Genomic DNA, 18,804 nt, shown 5'->3' with positions numbered 1-18,804 from the left:
TTTTATGTGTTACTGGGCTCGGTCCAGCAATAATTGGCCAAAATGCTAATGTTTTGCCATGTTAAAGCAGATCAAAGCAGAGGGTCCTATCTGAAAGAAAGTGCCTTTTGTCTGAAAGAAAGTGCCTCCAGCACCCCACTGTGCTCTGTTATAATACTGGCTTCTGCTTTGCTCCAAAACAAAGAGTAAACCTAAGAAGCTCCCCAGGATCATGCAGTTTGCTCTTCTTCAATTCAAGAACAAAGCTTCTTACTAATTTTTGAAATCCATGGCATTTGCATTGTCTTCAAGATGTGGATGAAAACTGTCAAACTGACAAAGAAATGTCTCTTTTATAGTTCTATATAATAAAGCAATACTGATGTTTTTTTTTTAACAACTCAGCAACCCCTAATCCAACATTCCTGTTGACTTGTTTTTCCTGTTTTGTTAAGGGATAAGTATTAAAAAAATGACTACATAATGTGCTGGGCTAATGAGATTTTAAAAAGTAACAGATTTTGAAAGTTTTGTTGCATGATATATCTTAGATTTCCACAGTGAATTATCTGTCTACATATGTAATTAATACATTTCTTAAATTAAAAAAATGTCCATCCAAATGTTCCAGTACAAATCCAATACCAATCATCAGCAATAAAAGAGTATTTAATAAACATGCATAAAGTTCATATTTGGAAATCTACCAAAATGCCTTTCCAGGTTACTGCAATTTCTAAATCATTATGTAGCACTTATAAGCCTGACCTCATTCCTACCTCAGTAAACTATAAAATTGTTGCTCAAGTCAGTGATAATGGGTTTAAACCATTTGCTATGCATAGTACTATGGCATATAGTAGTATTTTTGTTGTACAGCTTACATTTAGTTTGTCATGCACTGCTCAGCCCAGACTCACCTCATTAGCTTCAGAAACTTAACTGAGATGCCTAAACAGGGAGCAAGTACTGTAAGCTTCCTAAATATGTCAATGGAGGGGACATGGGCATCTCCACCCACAGAAGATCTAACCTAACTTCTGAACACAACCCTCCCTAAATTGGGAAAGAGAGATCTTTTTAGGGACTTTATTAGTTTGTGGCAAAGCATGTACTGTTTCTCTGCTGGAAGAAAGATAGCAAAATTTTTAACAACAATTTTAAGCCAATTATTTGCTGGAAAATCAACATATGACTTGTATATAACTGTAAAAGTATACAGAAACATCTCTATTAAGGAAATAAATAGAAAGTCTTCCTTCTCATAGTCTACATCAAATTTGTCAAACATCTAAATTAAAGATCATTATGCTTCTATGGGTATTTCTAGTAAACAAACAAGCATCACATCCTGTAAGAAATAATAATTGTAGCCTATATATCATCAGATTAACAAGAAATAAACTGCCTCTTACTATCCTTTGCTTTCTATAGTTTATTGATCCATTCATGCAGCTCTATTTCATTTGTGTATCTGTGAAGGGCACTGCTGTAAAAAAAAAATGTAAATAGGCTGTGTATAGAATTTAAAACTTTCCACCAATAAAATATCTGAATTGCCTTTTCCACAAAATTGGAAAAAAATCTTTCAATGCCGTGTTTGTTTTTAAACCAAAACAATGCTATTTTCAGTCCATCACACTGAGAAGGGACAGTGAAGCTGCATTTGCATGTTACTTTATTCAGAGAGGAAATTTACTAATTCACTGATATCCCATTGCCTTCACAAATAAGGATGAAGTCCTACACATTTCCATTCTCTGCCTCGTTTATGCCTCTTCCAGCTGCTGCTCTGGGACAGAGCTCTGGGCTTAGACAAGCTCTCTTTCTGTGTTTCACATGCTATAAGTACATGAAGAGTCCAAAAAGGAGCTTTCAGTACCTCCTGTCTTCACCTCTACCTCCTGCATTTTATGGTCACACAACCTGAAAGTAATCATGACAGATAATGCCCACCTTCATTACTTCATAACTAGCATTACTCTGTCAGGAGATGGCTAGATGGCTGTTCAGCTGGTATGGTTATCATATTTCTGGAAGGTGGCTTCCAATGTAAGGCTTCCACCATGACTTTGGAGAAGGTGAGAAATGTGGACTCTTCCAGACCGAACACCCTCAGCTATCCCACATGTTTTGGACACTGTTTTCTGTTTGTAGGTTGGTGAACCCCTGACACACCAGTCAAAGCCGAAGACCTTATCAAGAAAAACACTGCACAAGTGAATGAGCTCATGGGCTACACCAGCCAAAGACAGAATGACAAAGATGGAGGCAAGGGGAGGAAGAACAAGGCAGCTGCAGGTAAGGTCCATGACATTCTGTTCTCACTCAAGGAAAATCTTCACTCTGACAGGATTTTACCCACCCACCATTTACATTTATTACCTTCTCATAAGCTTTTCTTTTTGTTTCAGAGTCCATCCAATCATTTTCCTTTTCCAACATGTCGATAAAAGCCCAGCGTATTCCTTCAGTCAGCTCCTCCATCTGGAAAACAGTTAGCAAACCCCTCCCCAGTAAGTTGTGGCATAGCAGGATCATTATAAGAGAAGTTTCAATGCATGATGGATTTGGAAAGAGCATGAATAATTCCAAATCCAACAGTAACTGCTCATGCTTCTTGGAGATTGATTTTTTTTTTTTCTTTTTCTTTTCCTTCTCATTTCCTTCCCTTCAGTTGTAACACACAACTTTTTTGTTGCTGATCATTTCATGTCACAACTGTGAGAATGCCTGCCTTAAAACTGTAAAAACAAACAAACAAAACAAACAAACAAACAAAACAAACAAACAAACAAAAAAAAAAAACCCTGAGAGAATTGCAGTGATTTGTGGAGATTTTTGTCTCCTTGATCCTAGATCACTAATCCATACAGAAGAAAGAACCAGATGCAAAGCATTTGCACAGATAAAGCCTTTTCTGCAGAGAGAGCATCTGTAGCCTTGCTTGGTTTATGTCACCGAGATGCTCCTTATTAATATTGCCAAAGAACTGCATTTGGACTGACAGTACCATGATCCAAATACAAAGCAGCATCCATATATTCAGCCAGCAAGCTGTGCTTTTGAAGTGCTCTTACCCTTTGCGTACTGCAGGGATAGAGGCCATGGCTCACAAGACTGAGCAGCCCTTACTGCTTCTCTGGTCCTGAACTTCCAGTGACAGACTGCATCTGTGCAAAGCTATGAAAATCCACAACCATTTTAGCTTGGCTGCTTCTGTGCAAATGGTGGTTTGGCACATATACGAAGCCACAAGCATATCACGAGCAAGTGAAATAATAATAATTGGAGTGTTCAATGAGTATAAACATTAAGAAAACCCTGAAATAAAGAAAACAATGAGTCTCACAGCTAAGAGATGCATTACATCAGTCTAAAGAGCAGAAATGTACTCACACCTGTGCATTTGTCTGGCAGTGCAGACCAGAAAGGTAAAGGCAATGAGCTGCTTCTATTTGTATCAATAGATGAACCTTGTGACAGATGACCACCGAGAATACTGTGAGCATGAGGCAATTTGGAAGATCCAGCAGTTGCCAGAGGACTTTAACACAGACCAAACCAGAGATGAGGCAGTACAAGACAGGACAGATAATCATTGTATGAAGACTTATTGGATCTTTTTGTTATCAGTTATGTTACATTTAAAAATAATGAAAATGTCAAGTACCAGAGTTTTATATAAATTTATTCCAGTAGTTAATAAATAAATGTTATTTATTATTAATCATTTTATATCTGGTAGTTTTGAAAAGTCATTAAAGATGGGGACTAAATTCCAGAAAGTAATGCTACCTTCAGCTGAATTGTAATTTATGTATCAGATGCATATTTTAATCTGGAACAGATCTTTATTTGTGGTGGAGCCAGATAAAATGCAGCAATGCTCCTTTGATTATTCATTCTATCTCAAAAAAAAATAAAAAATAAAAAATAAAAAATAATAATTTTTAGAGACAGTATGGGATAAACAGAACAGCTCTAGCATTAAATATGACTAAACAGTCAACATTCACAGAAAACTGCATCCCAGGGAATAGAGTAACTTAAAGGTATTGATGACAGAGCACCAACTCAATTAACTTAGTGCACTAATGAGGTGAACTCCCTGTATTTGGAGGTTACAAGTTCAAACTCAAGCTCTACAGCTGGGCCCTGGTGTATAGTTAGGCTTTATGCACCAGCTGTATCTGCAGGGGGCAGGAGGAGAAACCTATTCCTGCTATCAAAGTTATTACTGAAACTGCTCAGGCATAGCTGTGAGAAACACTGCAGGCACTCTGGGTTAGAAACAGAGCTATATTTAGACACAAATAATGTCTTTCTTGATAAAAGGAAGAAAGAAGGATCTAGGGTATGAAATAACAGTCACAAAACATGGAAGAAAAAATCCATATTATATATTACTCAGAATTACTTTCTCATAAACATATTCTATGATTCAGGAAAAAAAGGAAAAGGAAAAGGAAAAGGAAAAGGAAAAGGAAAAGGAAAAGGAAAATGAAAAGGAAAAGGAAAAGGAAAAGGAAAAGGAAAAGGAAAAGGAAAAGGAAAAGGAAAAGGAAAAGGAAAAGGAAAAGGAAAAGGAAAAGGAAAGAAAGAAAGAAACTTTTAAAAATAAAAGTGCTTCTCTCAAAGGCTTTCTAAATACCTAAGAAAGAAAAACAGAACTGAGAACCAGTGAAATTAAAATTTTAACAAAAATGATCAACTAGAAAAGCACGCTTCTAAATGGATTGCAACAAATTTCACCTGCATCCAATTTTATCTCCTATAAGTCTGAATCTTGTGATTTATACTATAAACTATATATGAATGTCTTGCTATGCTTTTACTGTGAATTTAGACGATAGTTTTTCAAAGACTTGGTCTGAAAGGAATTTGCATACTAAGAAAGGTTGTAATAAGGTCACATTTCAGTAGATAACCATTCTCCAACAGCTCATCCCCCAATAAAGTGTATATTCTTACAGTCCTTCACACAGAAGACATAATACCTTATATCCCAGAAATATGTTTGCCACTAAATTGCCAAACAGCACATTACAAACTCAATAAAGAATAAGGGAACTGAAAAGCTGGATCTCAGAGAGAAAACTCCAGATGAAAACAAGCAACAGAAGAAATGCAGAACATGAGAGGGAAACACACGTAAAATATTTGTAGAAGCCCAGTCAGAATATTGGTCTGTCTAAAATGGAGTCCTTCCCTGAGAAAGAAGTAGAACTAAACAAGGTCAAGCAGACAAACCAAGCTGATCCAGAGCTGTGGAAGGCCATTGCAGAGCTATTGTTCCCACACAGGATGCTGTTTTATGTGTTTCTTCAATGGTTGTACCCCTCTTGTACTAGGAGCTAAGTCTAATAATTAAATTAGTTAATTTTAAACTAACTACTGTTACAAAATCAATGGCTGGAAAAGCAGATACTGGAAAACTCTATGAAAAAAAAAAAAAAAAAAGAAAGAATTGAAAATAAATCATAAAAGATTGTGCAGGGAAATTAATCATTTGAATATGCTATTAAGAAGACTCACCATCTCTTTCTTGTCTTCTTGAAAATGGGCATTCACAAACATCTTGCCAACAACATAAGGGAGTGCACTTTCAACAAAGTCCACACATTTATCCCACTGAGGCAGCAAAGATGTTGTTCCGTAGATCACCTGTTGGCAAGTGCATGCAGGAAGTCATAAAATTATATTGTTTATAGAACAAGTCTACATCGAGATACAGTATATCTTAAAGTATATTTGTTAAATAGCTAAAAAAAGGAAGGAAGGAAGGAAGGAAGGAAGGAAGGAAGGAAGGAAGGAAGGAAGGAAGGAAGGAAGGAAGGAAGGAAGGAAGGAAGGAAGAAGCAGTAATATTTTACAGTTATTTCCATTTTTGTCTAGTGCTGTGAAAAATCTTTTCAACCCCACAAAGTATCTGTGAAGTTTTAAACTTAATACAATGGTAATGACTTAGACTAAACTGAGAGGATTAGTTATGAAAAGGTTCTCCCAAGTGCTCATTTTAGATTAATCTTGGTAGTTTTCTTGTGTTCAGTAGAGACACCTCCCTCTAGAAAATATCTGCTCTGAGATAACTCCTGAAAAAGTTTTTCTGTCTTCACCAGTTAGCTGGGAAGCCTAAGGAGATCATCCTCATGGAAATTAGGTCAGTCTTTCTGAAACACCTCCTACCTCAGGGTAGTGGAGGGCTCTCCACTTAACTGTGCTAACTAATAATGTCTAACACTATCCACACCTTTTTGCCATTTATATGTTTGCTTACTCCTGCCACAGCCTTACTCCTACATATCACAGTGTGAAATGAAACATTGCTTTCCCAGAGTATTTTCAGGAGAAAACCTGTTTGAATCATCAAGAACACTGAGTACATGTTTGTCCCCCCAAAATCCCCTTACATGTTATGGCAGAAAGGTGTTGCTAGAGTGTGTATTTTACTAAAGGAATGGTGGTTAAATAGAGAGTTCAAGGCTCTGGTGAAGTTTCTGCACCACTGTATATGAGCTTCGAAAGAGAAATAGTCAAAAACAGTCAATGAACAAATAATCAAGGCAATGTGAAGCATAAGCATGTTATAACTTTGGTTTGCATTGCTGAATGTTGTTACTGTGGACACTTAGCAGATAACATTACTTTTTCTTGTCAAGGTAGGAGTTTATTAAAAAAAAAATACACATTCAACACAAAATACAAGATGTGTCCATGTAAGCAAACAGCAAATGAAGTGTTGATTATTTTATTATTTTATTTTATTTTATTAGATTCAAAGAGTTCTCTTTCTGCTTCAGGAACTCATTAGCTTTGCTCTACAGAGAATAAGCAAAATCCCAATCCAGTAGTTAACACCTGTCATTTGTGTAATAGTGGAATACAGCCAACACCAGGCCAGGTCAGGCAGGATAGGATTTTGTCCTCTCAAAGACTATACAAGCCTCTAAGCGCTGACCTTGCGTATACTCAGCATCTCCTTCTCCCCTATTCTCTCTTCCTTTGAGCCGAAGATCAAATTCATAGAAAAACTAAAGAGGTTGGATTTGTTGTTTTCTCAACAGGAAAAGATTTCATTGGAAAGTTCCAGATTGGCTTAAACCTCAGCTATTGACAGGCAGCTATTCTGGAAGTTGAAAGATTGATTTTCTCCATCATATCGTCTGTAATTAAGCTTAATCAATGACTCATACTTTAATACACCAGCGAGTTGCATTTTCAAATGCTTTTTATTAATACTGTATGTGCACTAATAGATTTTCAATGACAGAAAGAACACTGCATCTGTATGAAAGCCACATTAGGCAAACAGATACATAATAAGGTAACAGTTTCCTATACGGAGCTAAATTTGAAAATAAACTCCTTTTCCAAACCTTCAACCCTCAGACATGATAAAGCATTTTAATAAATAAATAAATAAATAAATAAAAGGGGAAAAAAAAAAAAAACCTCTCCATGCAAAACCATAATAGAGCTTTTTCATGATGCAGAGGAAAAAGGGAATCACAGTATTAGTCATCAGAGCTTGAAATTCCTTCCAAAAGCTCTGACTACACATCGACCACAGAAAGAGCCAGGAGACAGAGCTGGCTTTTAGTGTGTGACACATTATTACAACATAATAATCATTATTATTTTGAGAGAGGCTTGACTGTAAAGAGGAGAGAAAGGCAGCACAGGCTCCAAGACCAATAAAACCAGAGCTGAGAGGAATAGATTATATCTCACTGCTGTTTTATTGATATTTATGCTACAACAGCCAACTAGAGCCCCTCAAAATTGTTCTCCTAATATTAATGTCTCACTCTAAAATGCAGTACTCCAGGTAGTAACAATGACTTTAAATAGCAGGTTTCAAGCCCTCCCAGGCAGCTCAGCGCTCCACAACAGAAGTAATCGAGCTCTTCCCCAGGAGCCACTGCATATTTGCTAGAACTCAAATAGCCAGAGCAGAGGAACTGCTGATGTTCGCTGATTTTGTAATCAAAGCACTTTCTCTAGAGTCAGCAGGTTTGTCCTATTTTTCAACCTGAAGTTTTTTGAAGTTTCATCACTTTTCTCCTTTCTTTGCAAAGTGCCTTCCAGTTTAAGAGTCTCAGTGTCAAGATTTGTACAAATAAGATGTAAAAAAACACCAGGAGAAAATGAGAACCTGGTGGAATAACATTGCACTTACAGTGGGTGAGGCTTACAAGAAATGAATCAAAAATAAATTAAAATCCTCACTTTAGGGGTCAGTGATTCATCTCATGGTCATGTCTTTGTATGAAGTATTAAACATTTTCTTCACTGATCAGGCAAGAGGTTAGTGGGTACTCTTTATGATCCCACAGGACCTGTGTGGCTTTAGTCCTGCATCCTCTTACTGGACCAGTCTGCTAAACAATAGTTTTGCCTTGGACTTCATTTCTCCCGTCATTTCTGCTGACCTGTGAAATCTGTTTCCCTGAGCTGTTCAGTGCACTTCACCACAACTGTTAACTATTAGCTCTTGCTGTTTACTGCACTTAACTAACTCTCCATCTCCAGATCCCCAGGGCAGATAATGTGAACAAGCTGCTGGCTTACTGCCCTTACTGTGCTGTTCTTAAGTTTTCACAAGCACTTACTTGAAACCTTTAAGACATTATTTTAACAACCTTTGAATCAACTTGAATTAGACTTCTCCCTAAGTTTTTGGATAAAGCACCCAGACAAGTTACAGCAGCTAGCTAGTATATCCAAAAGCACAGTATCCAAAGCTTAATGTTTCCTTCCAGGAATTTTCCTGACCATAATATAATTCAATGTTATGCTGCAGACTGGTGAATGAACAGCAATCTGTTCTACCTGGCTATCAAGAAATGCCCCACAAAAGCAGACACACTCACAAACTTGTCACTGTGGTTCTAACAGGCAGTTTCTCACATTTTTGCTTAAAGAAAATGGCATCTCTAACAATACTGATTCTGGAGCATAAGAGAGTGCCTTTTCTGCATAGCTTCATCAAGCTATTGGAGTTTATTTTTATATGTGTGATCAACTCGTAGCTATTCCAGGAATATGCTCAGTAAGGCATTTTGGATGCTTTGGTTAGGCACCTGCCTTGACATGGAGGACAGAGCACCCACACCTCCTGCGCCAGATCACAGGCATCAAAGTGACAGCCTCCTGTTGTCACGATGTCACCAAGCAGCTAATTTTCATAACAACAAACTAAAAATTCATCTTCTAAATTAACATGAACAAAGATACAAAAAGGAGAAGATACAGCAACTTTTGATCACAGTTTCATCCTTGGTTTGCATAAAAAACCCTCACGCTGCACAGATGATCATCAGGATGGATTTCCATTCAGGATCCACTTAATCAAACGTATGTTTTCCTTGTATGTTCATATTAATTAATAGATAATTAGCCCCACTTTCATAGCTTATGACAGCAATTAATGCATGTATTTGAGACTTTGACAGCCCTGAGTTGGAACTCACCTGATCATCTTCTCTGTGAAAATGACTAATGTATATACACGTCAGAGCTCACAGAAAGCAGACATTACAGCAAGAGAATGTTTTGAGCAAGCTAAGAAAAATAAAACAAACAAACAAACAAACAAAAAACCTAAATCTTCAAGTTTTGTTTAGCAGAACTATTTTCATGTATGTATAAAAAGTATGTTTTTTCAAAGACCTAGATTTTGGCCAAATAAGTTTGACACTTTGCAGGTCACAACCATGGCACAAAATTTAATAACTTTCCAGCTTTCTGCTTCCTGTGTAAGGAAAATAAGCTTTTAAAGAGGAGGTCTAGAAACTCCTTAACATACTCTAAAAGATACTTTTCCTTACTGTCATACACAAGAATATTCATGGCTTAATTATTTTAGATGGAATCTCCTACAAGAAGTTTTATCAATACATTTACCCAGCATGGAAAATATGTCATGTTATGCAAAGGTATAACCAACAAAAAATAGCATCTATAATGGAAACAGTTAATGCCAGCATTAGTACCATCGTAAATTCTATTAAAAACTTTAACTTACCCGAGAAAATTCCAGCCAACGATACTGAAAACGTCTACTGAGGTTAAATAATCTTGAATAAATCATCCTCCACACCAGATAGTTGGCAAGAGTCCTGTTAAATCAGACATGTTTTTATCAGATTTTTAAATGCATATGATGTAATGCAAAGCACTCAGAAATATCTCCACAAATATTCAGACTGAATGGTGGAAATTTCACCTTGAAAATTAATGAGTGATGACCAAATTGATAAATCCTTACTACACTTATAGTAATCTGTTGGATAGCAGCCAGTTAATATGTAATTGTGTAGTGGTAACCATGTTCTAGAGGATAGTTATATTGAGCCCATCACCTAGTATGCCATGTTTAGGCAATGTTTTTTTCCAAAGGGCAGTTTTCATTTTCCATAAAAATAGCAAGAACCGTGTCATAATAATAGTTGCATGAAAATTATGTACATAGGTTAAAAAAAAATACCAGATTTTTCTTTTGTAAATCGGAGTGTTATCTCTCCCTATTAGTTAGGAAGATAAATTAGTAGGGAAGATAAACCATAGAACAGAAAAGATAATGATCTATCCCTCTATACTAAAGATTATCTCTATTTCATATTTGTGCCTTTCATTAGAAGTTATCAAGATGATATAAGAAAAATTCTTACTACTCACAGTTATTAAAGTATTACCACCCATGTTTTGCAGGTGGATAACTGAAATACCAAAACAGGAAGTCTTAGTAACAAGATTCTCATAAGAACTAAGAGTGAGAGAGCCTGGAAGAACTTGTTCAAACTTTGCAGACCTGACATCTATGACCCTCTTTGTAAAACATCAGGCACTTGACTAGGGTATTTATCTAGTCTAGGCTGAGCCATCTCCATGCTCAGCAGTGGTTGTATGAGATCAAAGTGCACTGCAAATGGTCAAATCAAGTTCAAATAGTCTCAAAATAAGTCCACTAATGGCCTAAGTGTATTATCTTTGTGTTATAGATGATATTTTTCAAGAATAGTCATTGTCCTAAAGCTACACCCAAAAGTTGTTTGTTGTACACTGGGATATACATAATATCGTGGGCACACCATAGACTTCTCCATAAGGAGGAAATTTGTTCCTTTGTAGCAGAAGATGCTGTGGTGTCTGAACAACTCCCTCTTCTATAAAAAGCCAATTTCTTCAGTTTTTACTTTCTGTAGAGATGGAGCCACTAGCTGTTCCTGCAGTGTCACTCTGTTAGCTTTATCAATAGATGCTACCCATACAATCCCCTCTTCCAAATCCCACGCTTTGTGGAAGCTTTGTCTCCACACATAACTTGAGTTTTGCCTCTAACCAAGTTCCTGTCTTGAGCTTCCAGCACAAGATATGTGGTTGCTGCAAGCTCAAGCTCTTGGTCCCTCCGTTGCAGAGCTGATAGTGATGTGAGGATGGAGATGTTTAAGGCAAGTTAAAGCGACATATTGTTAATTTGTGACAGAGCAAGTTACAACCCAGTCATTCTGGTTATGCACACACATCTAAGTGGGACACTACACCAAGAGCAGATGTGTGGGTGTGTGCTCTCAGCAGGCTAGCAGAGGCCTGCAGTGGGGACAGTCTGGCCAGGCACAATGGTCGGCAGCTGAGGAAGGCAGGGACTCTGCAGTGCCACCGGTTTCAGTTGTCCCTCTGAGCTGCTCCCTCTGAACTGAAGCCAGCATGAGCCTGGGTGTAGTTGTACATCTGTGACAGTCTGGGAAAAGTCTCTTATTTCAAGTCTGCACATCCTTAGGGGTTAGAAACACAGTCAACATATTTCACACAGAAAAACATAAGGGTTTAATCTCAAGTTAGCTGTCACCACAAAGGCAGATGTCTTATACTCGCTAGATTTTGTGGCTAGTGGCAAATTCAGTAGGGGACTAGAGAATTGTTACAATTTTTATACATCCTGCCTTTTATACTCCAACATCATCTTTCACACTGTGGAGAGAGGCTTTTACAAAACATTAAAGGAAAGTCTTCCTTCCACTTAATTTCTAAGGCACCCAGGTATGAATTATCCCATGCAATTTAGGGTGTAATTTTAGACATGCCACATAACCCCAGGTATAAGCCCTCCTTCAGGATACAGATGTATCATACAATATATATAAAGCCCCACAATATTCATAACATATATCTGAAAAAAAGCTTTTTAGCATGAATAATGTAAATTTATAGCACAGTACACATTACAGCAGATAAAAGATCTAGCTCTGAATGGATGATTAAACAGTTTTGACAGAATGTTTAGGGTCATTAAAAACTTATTTCAATCTACAAAACAATAACAGAAAGTATAGATTTTCCCATTAACACATTTTGACAATGTAGAATTTTCCCACTTAATGGCAACTAAAGTGCCCTGAAAGAATACAGTTCTCATTTATTTTGTAAATGACCAGAACCCCGCCAGCTTCACAATCACCTGCCTCCTGTATTTAAGCAGCACTGAACAACATCCTTGCTCCTCCAGTAACTACTGCAAATTCCCTCAATTTATTACAAATGTAATTCCGTGGATCTAAACCAGTATTTCTACTAGTCCTACATATTAAAAGGTGTAAAGACATAATTTCCATCAAAGTTCATCAGTAAAAAAGACTCAGCTAAGTAGACAGCTATCAGAAACCAAGTATATGTTACAATTCAGTATTTAATTGCTGAAAAATAAAAATAAAAATAAATAAAAATAAAAATAAAAATAAAAATAAAAATAAAAATAAAAATAAAAATAAAAATAAAAATAAAAATAAAAATAAAAAAAGTTAATTTTTCCTTCTGTGAACTTCTCATTTGGATGAGTTTGTCCTTACATTCAAGATGGGGAACTTCTGTCAAATCAATAATGAAGGAAAGATTGAAATTTGTAAAGGATGAATCTTGAAAAGATGACATTTAAAGACACCAATATCAATGTGAATTCAAAAACTTTAGTCATAAATGATGAAGGCAGGTGTCAGTTTCAGGAAATAGACCACAATTAATTGAACTCTGTTTTAATTTGAGAAAGAAAAAAGGCTGACACCTCCTAAAACCAAGCTCTCTGATGAGATTATAACAATTCTTGATTGCAATCACAGTAGCATCCACTGACGCATAAAATGCAATAAAATAGGAAGGTTTCACTTCAAAGCCCAGGGGAATGTATATTTATGGGGGATGGAGGCAGACCTTTTTATTTTTTTCCTGCTTTTGCTGTTGTTGTTGATGATGTTTGTTTGTTTGGGGAGAAGGAAGGAGGGGAAGGGGGTTGATAATTTCATTTTACTTGAATCTGTTTACTTATTTGGGAGATGATTGTTTTATCTTTTTAGCTAACTGTATGAATTTAAAATCAATTGATCACCTTCATTCAGGTTAATAATGATACTTTTTGGTTATGAAATGCCTGCAGTGCATATTTTGGGGTGGTTTTCATCCAAATTTCACAAATAATGTCACTGAGGTTCAGGGAAATTAACCTCCTCACATGGAGTAAAATCCAACAAAAAAATAAACCACAGAAATCCTCTCTGCACTTCCAATGAGACCTAAGCATTTGTTGTTTTAACCTTTGGGAAGACTGCAATACATAATCACGTATTTTAACTTCAAAACAACTGTTACAGAAAGAAGTCTAGACTGTTTCTTAGCCAATATTACCATTGCTGTGATACACACTAAAAAAGGAAGTAGTAGAGAGCTTGCTTGCTGGGACAGTTAAAATTATACCAGCATTTATGAATATCTGCTGAAGAAGGCTCCGCGCTATCTGGGAATAAAGTAGGTTGCTCATGTAAAATTCTGTGAGTTTGTAATATTTTAATCAATAGACATGGTGGCAATTAAAGAGAATAGATTTAATATGAGATAATGGCAAATTAATTAACATTTTAAGAAAAATAGATCTTTCACAAATTTTGAAAACTATTTGGAAATTATATTCATAATTGGGTTGTGAATCAAATTAAAGAACTGAAAAACATCCATCTATAGCTGGAAGCACAAGTTCTCATTAAATTATTGTAGCTTAGCTCTCTAACTAATTTTTCAGGGACAGTTGAAGACCAGAAAGGAGATCTAGTGTCCCCACCCTTGTCTAAAGAAAAATCCTCTTTATGCTGCAGGAATTACCATGTACTTCTCTATTAATTGTCCCACACTGCAAAAAATGTAGTAAAATGAGAAAACAGAAAGCTATTTATTCTGACAACAATAAGAATGATAAAGCTGCTTCCTACAGCAGCTGCAGACATCCCTGTAATGAGGACACATTTTACTATGTTCTATTCATTGCTCTCCTCTAAGGCACCAGCACAGATAACAGGGAGGGAAAGTAAGCCTGCTGCAGAGACCCGTGCCCTAGGCTGGACTCACAGCAGTGCCCTGGCTTGGGAATTTCAAACATTCCCTGTTATGTAGCAGCCACACCACAGCACATATTTCAAGCTACACAGAGTTACTTGATTACATTCAGCAGGGTTGTCACTAAATAAATAAATAAATAAATGCCTTATTCTATTAAATTCACACTACACTCTGCCAATATGCTATTTTCTAGTAACATTGCCATGTGAATGATTTCGCAATTCAAGTCTGTTGAGCAAGTTCTCCAAGGGAGCAGTTTATGATAGGATTTTGAGTCCATACAACTTGTCACCTCCATCACTAAGAATTGTTTTGTAGCCAGGCTTAATTTTCACTCCATTCTTCCCTTCACCTGAAAGAAATTTCACCAAGTAGTTTGCCAGATCACTGGGGCATGAACCTTCATTTTGTGCCATGTTTGAATAACACCCATGCCTGCAGGTTGGTAACTGAAGAGAATATGAACTCAGAGAAAGTGCTTGTCTTTCCCAATGACACTGACTCTCCTGAAATAATCAGAAGTTAACTCACATTTTAATCACTGATGCAAGTCAAATGTTTTGAATGCTTTAGTAGGAAACTGATCCATGGAAATATTTACTATTAAAAAAAAATAAATCATGTTTTTTGAATTAATTTAACCTTTTAAACATCATATGGAGAATGACAAATGAGATTACCCATAAGAAAATATCCTTGTTAAGCTTTTGGATTTTCCTGCACAGGAAAATGTTAACATCTTGGTTTTAGCAGTTTGCATTAAGGTGATTTCTGATTTTCTCAGACCAGATAACAAAGTTGCTTCTGGAGCAAACTATGACATTTTAGATAATGAATATTATTACCTAATAGATAAACATAAACTTTGTTATTACGCGGTGACTCTTTGGATGGATTTTATGAATAAAAATTTGTTGAAATCTTCTTGGGTTGAGTTTAACACTGTATTTGACATTTCTAACATTTTATGATGCAATTTTTCTTAGGGAAAACTTAGAGAAACTGAGCAGAAAACACTTATAGTGTTGGCTCGCATAAACCATTATCAGCTGTAAGATTAACAGCCTGAATATATTAGAAATCAAAGACTGCTTTTGCCTGTCCCCTCAACCTTTGGCAATCAGGAAGCTGGTTTTGAACTTCGCTGAAGATGGGCATTGAAGTTCTTTCTGGTCACTAGTCCAGCCTCTCTCCCCCATGATACACGCACTGGTTTAACTTCTGTAACACTCATAGATGTTTTTTTCTTGAAATTAAATTAAAATCCTAATGAAAAAAGCATCCAGGTATTTACTGTCTAGTAGTTACATTTGCGTGTAAGTGTAATGGACAACCCAAACCATTTAGAAGACTTTCTTCAGCGTATTAAAATTCATGGTTCACTAATGATATTTGTCTGAATTATATAAAGTAAGAATGTTTGACAATCTGTAGGCAGAAAAAAATGATCATCTTCATGTTTCTTATTGTTTGATCTTCTTATTACTTTTACAGGTACTGTTACTATGAATTAACATAACCATTCTGTCATTGGAGGCACAGAGCAGCGATATAAGAACAATGCTTCCAAATTATTCTTTTTTTTTTTTTCTGAAATGCACATTTGGTTGTGGCCATACTGTACAATCAACTAGGAATTATTTTTAGAGATGAGAGCCTGGCAATGGTTTTGTGTTGGTTTTTAAAAGTTCAGCAACACATCTGAGTGGAGAGTGAGAGCAAATTATCACAGAAACAACTTAGATGTTATCAACAAAAATGCTTCAAAACAGAACATCATCTTCACATACCCTTTATTCCTCACATTGCCTGAACCTGTCTTGCTTCCCTATGCAGAGAACATCCATTGTGAGCTGCCTGCATTTTTCTAGAGGTATAAATGATTTCACAAGATACAAGACCCCATACAGGTTAGAGAGGCTGAACGGATCTGCAAAGGATCTGCTGAACTTTACTGCAACATGTGTTTTGAGTAAAAAGGTGCTTGAAACTATTTTTTTTCTGCTGCACTCAAAGTAATACTATATCTTCCTTCGGACAAAACCAAGGAGATCTTTTGCCCAGAGACATGATTCCAAGAACCTCTGAAGCACTTGAAAATCTGAGGAAAAGCCCGGCATTCAATGCCCCATCATAAATATAAGTGAAACCATCCTTACTTTTTCCTTTCATTTTCAAGTATCCTGAATAAATCTTTGAAGTACTGGGGAACACGGACAATCACTTTTTCTGAAGGACCTATGTCTTTGAGCTCAGGGTAGAGTCTGGTGTCAATCACTTTCTTGATGTATCCCAGCCAGTCAAACTGAAATGAAAAAAAAGAAGGCTGTTTAAAGCAGTTTATCAAGGAAGATGATTCATTAACTAACTTGCACCTTTGAGATTAATGGTTTCAAAGCTTTACTTATTAAAAATTTAGAAACTATTGCAGTTTGTCTTTACATGTTTTCATACCTTGCATAATTGTGTTTAAAAGAACATACAAACATTCTTAATAATATTCCTTTAACATGCTGTCTTTCCACACTAGAAGATTTTTTTAATCATATAGGTCAGAAATTAAAACAGTAGTTTTGTATTTTTCCACAACCAACCTGTGGAATCATGGCACTAAGCTCCGATATGTTCATTTTATTGTACATCACCTCGCTTGTTTGATTTTCATATGGAATCATGATCTGGGGGAAAAAAAAATAATAATTAAAAAAAAAAAAAAGGTGAAAACCAGGTTCATCTTCAAAGGATGTGTTGTTATATCACTACTGTACAGCATAATCTCTGTGCAGAAGTATCTCACCACCCCTTTTGCAATTGTTCATGTCATTAACTTCCCTTTCTGAGGATGGCATTACCTAGGAGAGTTGGAATATGGTTCGTTGTCGGCTTAACTCATTATGGGGAAATTTTATGAGCTGCATGTCTTCTTTGAACAAAGCAAACCAATTTGTGTTCTTTTTATAAGAAACGTGTGTGGATTCATAAGAGGCAAAAGCATACCTAGACATTTAATACTTATTTATCCTATCATCTTAGAAATAAGCCAGTCCAAACTGTTTAAAAGGTCAAATCTGAGATGGGTATGCTGGAAGCATATCTCATCTCTTGGATTTGAACATGTGCCCTGCTATGGCCTGATTCCATCTGAGAGAAAAGCCAGACACACACCAGTTTCTCCCCATTTTACCAAGTGTCCTGATTTCCATAGCAGAAAACCTTAGCATATAGGCCAGACATGAGCTAAATCATTCACCAAACCAATCTCTCATCTAATTGACCACAGGAGCCAGACCTCAGGATCCTCTGCAGTATAAAATCCAAGGATGTAGCAGAAGAAATACTAAATACAAAGCAAGTCCTTTTATAATTGAGAAGAGATGATCAGATTCCAAGATGGCAGCCTGGTATCTTAACAGAGAAACAAGCCAAGCACAAGATAAAGTTTAATATTTTGTCACTGTTCAGGAGAAACAAGAATTCCTGATGTCAATTTCAGCCCCACTCTAAGGTAAATCCTGTACAACAGGCTTTTTTTCTGCAGAATTTAAACAGGACAGAGATTGATGCCAGACTAACCAGACAGCTGGAAGTTCTCCAACCAAAATTATACAGTAAATGTCTGTGGTTTTACTGTTGCTCAAGCCATACAGGAAAAAAAAAATGACTTTCTTCTCCCTTTCTGCACATTTCTTTTATCTGACAAATCTTTAAACTCTCCTTGAACCCATTTGCTCCCTTCTCAAAATTTTTCCTCTTCCTCCAGTAGTTCAGATCTACTCAAAAACTTCCTTTTACACAACAAGATCTCTTGAAGCATACCATTCCTCCCTAAATCCAATATATTTTCCCTTTATTCTAGTTGTCTCTATTCCTGAACACACAAATTCTTTGTTATGTATGTTCACTAAAAAAAAAAAAAGAGTATAGAGGAACATGGGATATTGTAAAAACCAAAGTGACAAACAGGACTACCTCCTTCAAAATCATGGTAAAATGTTTATGTGATTAATTGTGCTCAATAGGGATCATGTAACAATCCACGTCCCTGGACTTGTTCCTAATATCCGAATATATTTTAGGGAATTATTCATACTAAAGGAATATTAGGTGACTGTGAGCAAACATGGTTTGTTGCATAAAAGCATGCATTACTAATCCTGAAGGCTATTACATGATCCATGTCATCTTATACAGCAACTTCACATATCCTGTTTGTGGATTAAAGCTCTCTAAGACACTTGCCAAATAAAACATTAGAACTACCAGAAGTAGCAATGCATCTTATCACATCACCAATAAACAGAACAAACAGTTCCTGTTTCTCAAGTCCACTGGATCGCAATGAAGTATCTGCTCATTATTACAACCAGGCTAGGTAATTGAAACAGAATATTGGCTTTTATTTAGAGATTTAACAAAATTTCATCTCTGCTTTCAGCTGAG

At 36.3% G+C, this 18,804-nt stretch overlaps 1 protein-coding gene across 1 annotated transcript in view; it reads right to left on the bottom strand.

The window, feature by feature from the left end:
• PHEX (phosphate regulating endopeptidase X-linked) overlaps nt 1–18,804 on the bottom strand; it is a 102,661-nt gene that overhangs the window by 54,731 nt on the left and 29,126 nt on the right. Inside the window, exons 8-12 of the mRNA XM_038169196.2 lie at nt 16,959–17,042; nt 16,524–16,669; nt 10,010–10,103; nt 5,518–5,646; nt 2,365–2,466 (exon numbers count right to left, since the gene is read on the bottom strand). Coding sequence (XP_038025124.2) covers nt 2,365–2,466; nt 5,518–5,646; nt 10,010–10,103; nt 16,524–16,669; nt 16,959–17,042 — 555 coding nt within the window. The remainder of the gene's footprint in view (nt 1–2,364; nt 2,467–5,517; nt 5,647–10,009; nt 10,104–16,523; nt 16,670–16,958; nt 17,043–18,804) is intronic.

Source organism: Anas platyrhynchos, chromosome 1, assembly GCF_047663525.1.
Source record: "Anas platyrhynchos isolate ZD024472 breed Pekin duck chromosome 1, IASCAAS_PekinDuck_T2T, whole genome shotgun sequence".
NCBI classification, from domain to species: domain Eukaryota; kingdom Metazoa; phylum Chordata; class Aves; order Anseriformes; family Anatidae; genus Anas; species Anas platyrhynchos.
Note: the sequence above shows the minus strand (reverse complement) of the source record. Positions and strands in the feature narration are given on the sequence as shown.